The following is an 8,585-nucleotide window of genomic DNA, read 5'->3' on the forward strand; positions in this document are numbered from 1 at the left end:
CTATGGAGCATAATTAAGCTATCTTTAAGTGACTTATACGAAAATTCCCCTATTAGTTATATTTATTCTTTTTCCATTACTTAACAATTTTAGACTTTTAAAGTTACTTATTTTTGTATAATTTATGTTAATTAATATTGTATAATTTGTATTTACACTTATTCTTAAGATTAAGAAACATCTTTTTTTTAAAAAAAAAATCTTGACAAAATTTTACCTTTTATGGCGCACATAATGAAATTCCTCATTATCTATGACTATGACCATATTTTTAAACCACATATATTCGGATTAATTTCACACACTAATTCATATATTTTGTTTATTTTTAAAGAGTACTTCTTTTAGGTAAGACGAACATTTAGTTTTTTTTTTTTTGATTTCTCACCCGTCCGGAGCCCACATTGGAGCTCCAACTAAATTCAGATCGCACTCTGCAGGGCCCATTCGGGAGTGGTGCTCCCAACAAAGATTTTCTCCATACCCAGGGCTCGGCTCTGGTTAAGGGCGACGCACTCCCACTAGTGCACCACAACCCATGTTGGTAAGACGAACATTTAGTTAAACAATCAACAACGTTCCAAAAAAATTTATAAATCAACAAGAAACTAAACAATTGTCATAATAATAAAATAATTTTAAAAATAAACAATTGTCAAAGTACACTAAATACTCATATATTATTGGACAGAAACTACTGTTACAACTTACGAGAGAAAATTCTGGTACTGGTAGGAAGTGCCGCTCCGAATGGACCTCCGGTGCGCAATCTGAATTTAGTCGGGGCGTGCCAATATGAGCTCCGGACACCAGGTGTGAAACCAAAAAAAAAAAAAGGGGGTGCTCGACGGGCAACAATACAATTCTCACAATCAAAGAATAAATGGAACAGATATATTGGAGAACTTCCTACTATTGCTACTCTGACTTTCAGCAATTTCCTTCAAACTAGTCCAAGACTTCTTTCTCTTACTGGATGTTGAGACAGTCTTCTCAGCATCTGTCATGGATGATGAACCATCCCGAGGTTCAACTTTCTTCTTAGACCCTGTTCTATTTCTTTTCCTTTTCTTTGAATCCAACAAAGAAGTAACCGTAATTGTTGACAATGGAGTTGCAAGACCAGCCATAAGATCATCTCCAACTAGTTCAGACGAAACTATTACATCTATGGTATTGCCCCCTAAAGCATCAAACTGTTCAGACTTTTGGGTTGCTGATTCAATAGTGTCAACTCTTGTCTTATCGATACTAGCCACTGACGTATCCAAATGTTCAGACTTTTGCATTGCTGATTCAGTAGGATCAACTCTTGCCTTATCAATACTAGCCACTAACATATCCAATTGTTCAGATTTTTGGATTGCTGATTCAGTAGGATCAACTTTTGTCTTTCGGATTGCTGATTTAGTAGGGTCAACTCTTGAAGTTTTTGGTTTGACAGGATATAGGTCTTTCATATAGCCTCTTGGGGTTCCTCTCTTTAGATTCTGATGTGAGCAGAAATGACACTCATATACAATACAGTTCTTGGGAGGAATACCAGATGTCTTGCGTTTCTTTCGTGCCTTTCTTTTGTTTTTCTCAATCCGTGATGTACAGTTATAGCCAGCCTGAAGGATAGATTCACACCTGTGAAATATCGATTATAAGTTAGTATGCAAGCCTAGAAAAATGGATGAAAAGTTGACTATGACTCATTCAACATGAAAGTGGCCAAAATTCAAAGTGATTATAAGCTTTTAAGCAGATTAAATCAACTCCACACATACATTGTGATTAAAAATAAGAGAAATCAGAAGTAGTAAAAACAACTTTGTGTGCTCAGGAGTTAGCTAATTCTTGATGATGGTGTATGTATTCTGCCTTTTCCAGACATAAATAGTTGTTACCAAAGCTCAAAATAGCGCGGAAAATTTGGAGTTCGGGATGCTATGTCTGAAGGATATTATACTATATAACACATAAATGTGAAGAACTAAAACAACACATGAGTGCTCTTCCAGAATCCGAGTCCTGAGATATAAAAATACCAACTAGGTATAAATAAGATGAGACCAAGTTATTTTTTTGGTTTTCTGTAGTTCTATTTAGTTATTCGTACAACCTCTAGAAATAAGCTAAAACTACATCATGGCTAGTCTAATCACCTCTCCCGAAACCATCCATAGCCAACCTCTCACGCCTCCACACATTTGTGCATCTACATCTCCATGCCTGAAACATCTCAGTCTAGCTTCCCGCATCTTGTCCTCCACCAAAAACCACTCTTAACTTATGCCGATTGTACTCATCTCTAATCTTATCTCTCTTACGATGCCCCTACATCCATTAATGAACAAATATCCATTTTTCAACCCATCACAAAATTAACAAAGTATGTATTCATAAATGCAAGACAAATCAAACCAAAATTTTGTAAAAAGCTCAAACCTTTGACAAGTAAATAGTGAAGGGTCAGGTGGAAGACCCAAAGACTCAGTTGATACAGCTAATCTCTGCCCAAAAAACGCACCAAGTGAAGGTATGGAACCTTCGCCACTAGCCCAGGCAGCAATATCCTTTATATGCTCCAATTTCAGCATCAATTTCGCATTAACATGAGTTTGTTTCTTCTTCACACCTGATTCCTCTCTTAATGTAATTGAACCAGGTGCTTTACCCACTCCATTCTTCCTCGATGATTTCTTACCCATTATCTCCGTCGGAGAAAGTTTTCCGCCGTCGCCGGAGTCGTTAAAGGGAGCCGCCGCCGACTTCTTCTGGGTACATGAAACTGATATAAGCTATATTGGGCTGGCTTTACTTAAAGCCCGTATTCATGAGTCTGAAGTTTTGAGAAATTAAAATATTTGGATCTAAAATTATATTTTGCCTTCATATATCTAAACTCACAATAATAAAATATTACAAAGAAAAAAGAGATTAATAAAGCAGTATACGAATAACAAAGTAAAAAATATCACAAACACGACTGCTCTCAAATTATGAATTATTGAGGATTGAGGCTAGTTTTAGTTAATTATCTTCTTCAAACAATTATTAATGTGTTCTACTATTATATTGTTTAGTTTAAAGTCAATATCTCCCATATTTGACATTTACTTAATAATCAGATAATGTCAAATAAAATAACTATTTAATAGTCAATAGATTCCCATGGTTGTAATTTGAAAGAAAAAAAACTTCTAGAAACTTGTTTTTAAATATTTGTTTCCTTTCAACAAATTTGACATTTGGTAGATTTTAATGAATTTAAGTTTGACACGTTGTTATGTCAACGTGGAACCACGTGGTTCTTAGGAATTCATTGTCTAATTGGATTCATTTGCAACAATTATAACAAACAAAAAAATCTTAATTTGTGTGATTCTGATTAAATCTGAATTGTACATCGTAGAATCTATTTTTAAGGAACACTTTCAATTGATTTTTTCTCACTATCAAAAGCACGAATTTGAAACTTGTAGGGTATTTGAACCATCCCATAACAATTCATATAGATTGTTTACCTAATTGATATTTCTATTGGTGGTTATATCTAGTTTTGGAACTTTCTGTAATTTTATTGAGTTAGTGCTAGTCAAGTCTGTCACAACAATTAAGTCACCAAAATATTCTTTCTATCTTTTTAAAACTTAAATTTTCTTTTTTTTTCTCTTAGAGTTCGATATTCATATTAGAGTTCGATTAAATTTGGATTCGCATTGAAAAGTCTTACATTAGAAGAGGGTAAAGCTCTATAACAAATGCGACTATGTAGCCAAAAAGACTTGAAGCCGAGACCTCTGATTAAAGATGAATGAATACTTATCACTTTAATTTCACTCATTTGAAAAATCAAGAATTTGTTTTCATTGTTTGCTTCTTTTAAAATTCATCTAGAAACATCTACATTAGTAGCAAATAATGTTAGTTAACCAAATATTTATGTAACAATAAATAGTATATATTTGATTAACATGATGGTTACATTAAGAGCAATTATATGTGCAAAGTATAAATGGAATAACGTATGTGATTACTGATTAGATGAATGGGACATTTTCTCACACTCTTTTCCATAGACTTCAATTCAATGTTTGAAAAAGACCACTTTTAAACTCATTATTTCAAAATACTATAAGCATCAATAATTGTTTAGTACTACAACAATATTCACAAGTGAAGTCTCAGGAGTATAAAATGTACGTAAGAATCGAACACACATATATCACAAAAAAAAATAAAAATGAGTACTCCTGGCTAACAGTGAAAGGTTAATCAAGATTGGATATAGTTGATATTTCACGAAATCCATTTATCGATGGCTCATGTGATAAAACCTCCTAAAAAATATAAGATTTTTATGAGGTTGATCTTGAGTAGTGTGAATATCTTCCTTCAATAAAATGTTATTAGTGTGAAAAAGTCTCAAAATCATAATCTTATATTGCCTTATTTTTTACGTTTTTGAGATGGATAGACTATTTTTGATAAATTTTACTAAATTTTTTTTTATTTACACGCCGAATTGTTTACTATTCTATATTCATATTTTTAATGAAATACTCCCTTTTTCTTCTTTAATGGGATTCCCTATTTTCTTGGTTAGGTATGATACCAAACTCTAATATATTGGCTTTTTCATCAACAATATTATCCATAACCACAAAAAAGTCTTTTGAGTTATAAAGTACTTTTATAATATGATCACTTTTACTTACTTTAGCAACTATAGTTTAATTATTGAGTTGCAATAATTTTGCTAACCTATTAAAATAATTGATCTTAGAGTAAAGGAAACAATGCATGCTCCAACAATAATGGATGCTCCCATTGTTGTGGTTGATGTTTCATTAGATCCCACTAGAGGAAACATAACCCAAAATAAAGAAAAAAAACAAGTGGGGGTGGGAGGGTCATAATTATCTTCTTATTTTTTCCATCTTATTTCTCTTTTAATTTTTTTATTGAACATTTAAACACATGATATAGTTTTTTATCAGATATTTTTATTCGAATTTTGAAATTTTTTTTACGTGTTCTCAAATTTCTATACATAAATTAATTAATCACTTAAAATATGTCAAATTCTTTTAATTACACAAATTAACCTCAAATATAAGTAGTAGATCCTTAGACATATCTCAATTAACTTTTGACTTTTTCTAAGGTGTTTTCAAATACTCATTACGTAGATAATTAATCACTTAAAATATGTTATATTTCAACTATATATAATGTAATCTTAATAAAATCATTGAATTTCAACGAAAAATAATGTGTATAATTAAAAAAAAACGAGTCAACAACACTATATTGTTAAGAAAATCGACTAAAATTTTAGTTCCATCATAAAAGTATGAGAAATTATATTAAATATTTAGAATTAAAAAATATTTATAGACTAAACGGAATAATACTTCATATTATAGGGGTCAAAAAATGAAATAACTCAACTATAAGGGCAAAGGTGAAAGCAACCAAAGTTTAAACCGACATGTCCTTTTATTGACCCGGTTCAATCTTGGCCGGCAACTCCCGGTTCACCGGTTCAGTAGTGGCCGGTTCACCGGTTCAATTTCTCCTTCTCCTTCTCTATAAACCACACATACACAATTTTCCAAATACCAGAACTATTCATAATAACCAAAAAAAAAAAAAAATCTTTTCTGTGTATTTTGCTTTCTTCCCCAATTCACCTCAGGTTCCTCCTATCTTTATCTCTTTGTAAATATAAAAAAAATTGAATTTTTAGCTTATTAGTGTATACTGTTCACAAATCTAAGATTTTTCTATTAGGATAATCTTATTTGTGTGAAATCTTTTGGGGTTTTCCTTTTTTTTTTTGTGTATATTTTGATTTGGGTTTGGGTGGGTTGCTCTTATCTTTCCTTTTCCTTTAAGTAATCTACTTATTACGTGTTGATTCTTGAATTGGCGTGTTGTGGACGAAATTTGGGTTGTATTGTGTTGTTTAATGATGGGTATTGAGTAAAGTTTGGATCTTTATTGTTAAAAGGGTTGCTTTATTTGTTCCCTTTTGTCCCTTTAGTTCTGTGGTGATTTGGGGGAGTTTGAAAGTTCTATTGGGTTTGTGGGATTTGTTGAGATTGTGTTAAGTTGGGGTGATTTGAGAGGTTTTGTGGTGGAAAGTTTGATTCTTTGAAGTTAAAGATTTGGTGTTGTTGGGGTGGAAGATTAGTTAGTGAGGATGGTTGAATCAATTGGTGCAATATCACTCTTAGGGAGGGTGCCAGTTTATGGAGTTAATTGTAGCAAAGATGTGTCGAGTAAACGGAAGTCGATTGATGTATGTCGATTACCTTCTGCCGATTTTCTTGGCAGAAAGCTTGTTTGTGGTTCTAATTTACTGAGATTAAGAGGTGATTGTGTGAGGTATTCGTTGATTAGAGGTCAGGCGATGGAATTAACCAAAGAGGCATTTTCGTACAGAGAGGACGAGAGATTATCGAAAGATTTCCGTTATAGGATTGAGACTGATGTGGATAAAAAGCCAGGGAAATGGCCACCAACGAATAAAGCTGATAATCCAGCTCTTCATAATCCATTGCTTAGACAAGAGAGGATGGGCTGTGGATGGTTAGCAGCTATATTTGAATGGGAAGGTGTGTTAACTGAAGACAATCCAGATCTTGAGAAGCAAGCGTGGTTAGCTCTGTCTCAGGAAGAAGGAAAATCACCGCCTCCGGGTTTTATTTTGAAGAGAATTGAAGGAATGAAGAATGAGCAAGCGATATCAGAAGTTCTCTGCTGGTCAAGAGATCCTGTTCAAGTGAAGAGAATGGCTACTCGGAAGGAGGATATTTATCAAGGCCTGCAGGGGGGAATTTATAGCTTCCGACCTGGATCACAGGAGTTTGTCAGTACCCTGATGCACTACAAGGTGCCAATGGCTTTAGTGTCTACACGCCCAAGAAAGTATGTCGAGAATGCAATTGGTACCATTGGCTTTGAAGGGATTTTTAGTGTCATTGTAGCCGCAGAGGATGTTCACAGAGGGAAGCCTGATCCGGAGATGTTTGTCTATGCATCACAGCTTCTACAATTCATACCAGAGAGGTGTATTGTGTTCGGGAACTCAAATCAAACTGTGGAGGCTGCACATGATGCTCAGATGAAGTGTGTCGCTGTTGCCAGCAAACATCCAGTGTATGAGCTTGGTGCTGCTGACTTGGTCGTGAGGCACCTTGATGAGCTCTCAATCATTGACCTAAAGAACCTTGCTGCTGTTGAGCTGACTGAATTCGGATCCCCTGAACCAGAATTGGAGATGGAAGAAGAGGATGATCCTTATCCTCCATCTGCAGTGGCCGTTGATGATGGTTTCTGGTAACATCTCCCCAATGTACAGTAGTTGCGCTTAATAATATTCAAATAGGATATAGAAAAATGTAAAACTAAAATGCAGGGCAAGAAGTGTATCAGAAGGTGGTCTACATTGGGCTGCCATCAATCTGACTTTGTATGTGATATTTGTATTATATATGTATATCTTCTGACGGTCGCTACTTGCTTTTGGATTTTAAGATGTAACTTGTAGCGTCTTAAAAGGTTTGGACATAAATAATAATGAAAATAAGATGCATATGAATGGCTGAAAGCTTTCCCTAGGAAAACAGAACTTGCAACACCACCATTACTGCAGTTATCTCGTCGAAATCGTATTTATCTTCTAGTTGTTGCAGTGAATGTGCTGCATATGTTCCTTAGCTGTTTCTTGGTTTTCTCTGGCTAAGCACCATGATTTCCACTGCACCAAACTTTAGTATAGTTCAAAATTTGCTCTTAGTTTGGTTTGAGAGCAGTTCTTCTTTGAGCCAACCTTTCCTCATGCTGTAGTTTCTGTGCTGTGGTTGTATGAATTATGAATGGATGTCAAGAGGCAGCTTGGTTTAAGATCTTTATCCTGCAAATTTAGTGATGTTGATAACTATACACTTCTATATAGAATCGTGTTTCACTAAACGATGAAGCAAACAATAAACCGGGACAGGCAGGGTTGGGGTTGCTCGACTGGTGAGCACCCTCCACCTCTATTATTGAGGTTCCAAGTTTGAGTCACCAAGGAAGTGAAGTGATGATCCCCCGAGGAAAGGGGCTGGAGAACAGCTGAGGGAGGAAAGGAGAAAAATCCACATGCATTAGTGATTGTGTTTGTTGATTTCTTGTCTTCATTTCATTTTCTTTATTAGAAATGCCTTAAATTTTCAACATATTTGGTCGGAAGAACATTGGTTTAAGTCGATGTAATAACTACTCCGTCGATCCATGTATACTCAAGTTTGTTTAGTAGGTGGAGACCTGGAGGGTCGGAAACCCGATGGGAACACTTCTCACTGTGTCACAGTGTTCTCTTGCGAGGTGCTCTTCCCACTCTTTACTTAGAGGGTAGAGTGTAGGTTGGCCTTACTACCTCCTTGCGGAGGTAGAGATGTTGTTTCTAAAGGACCTTCGATTGAAGTGCAACAAATTCAGATATAGTGAAGAAATATCACGACTAATAAGAGAAGCAATAAGAACAACAATAAAAAATTGCAGTAATGGAAACATAATAAACAAATAATGATAGATATTAAAAA

At 34.6% G+C, this 8,585-nt stretch overlaps 2 protein-coding genes across 2 annotated transcripts; one reads left to right on the forward strand and one right to left on the reverse strand.

Moving 5' to 3' along the window:
- Window positions 1-645: 645 nt before the first annotated feature.
- On the reverse strand, window positions 646-2,989 carry LOC102600226 (uncharacterized). Its single transcript, XM_006343923.2, has 2 exons — window positions 2,434-2,989; window positions 646-1,632 (listed from the first exon to the last, which is right to left on the reverse strand). The coding sequence occupies exons 1-2, from the start codon at window positions 2,694-2,696 to the stop codon at window positions 873-875; spliced, it is 1,023 nt and encodes a 340-aa protein (XP_006343985.1). The 5' UTR covers window positions 2,697-2,989; the 3' UTR covers window positions 646-872.
- Window positions 2,990-5,417: 2,428 nt separating this feature from the next.
- On the forward strand, window positions 5,418-7,622 carry LOC102600557 (sugar phosphatase YfbT). Its single transcript, XM_006343924.2, has one exon. It carries the CDS (start codon window positions 6,197-6,199, stop codon window positions 7,337-7,339), a length of 1,143 nt encoding a protein of 380 aa, XP_006343986.1. The 5' UTR covers window positions 5,418-6,196; the 3' UTR covers window positions 7,340-7,622.
- Window positions 7,623-8,585: the final 963 nt, after the last annotated feature.

This window comes from Solanum tuberosum, unplaced genomic scaffold, assembly GCF_000226075.1.
Source record: "Solanum tuberosum cultivar DM 1-3 516 R44 unplaced genomic scaffold, SolTub_3.0 scf00048, whole genome shotgun sequence".
NCBI lineage: Eukaryota > Viridiplantae > Streptophyta > Magnoliopsida > Solanales > Solanaceae > Solanum > Solanum tuberosum.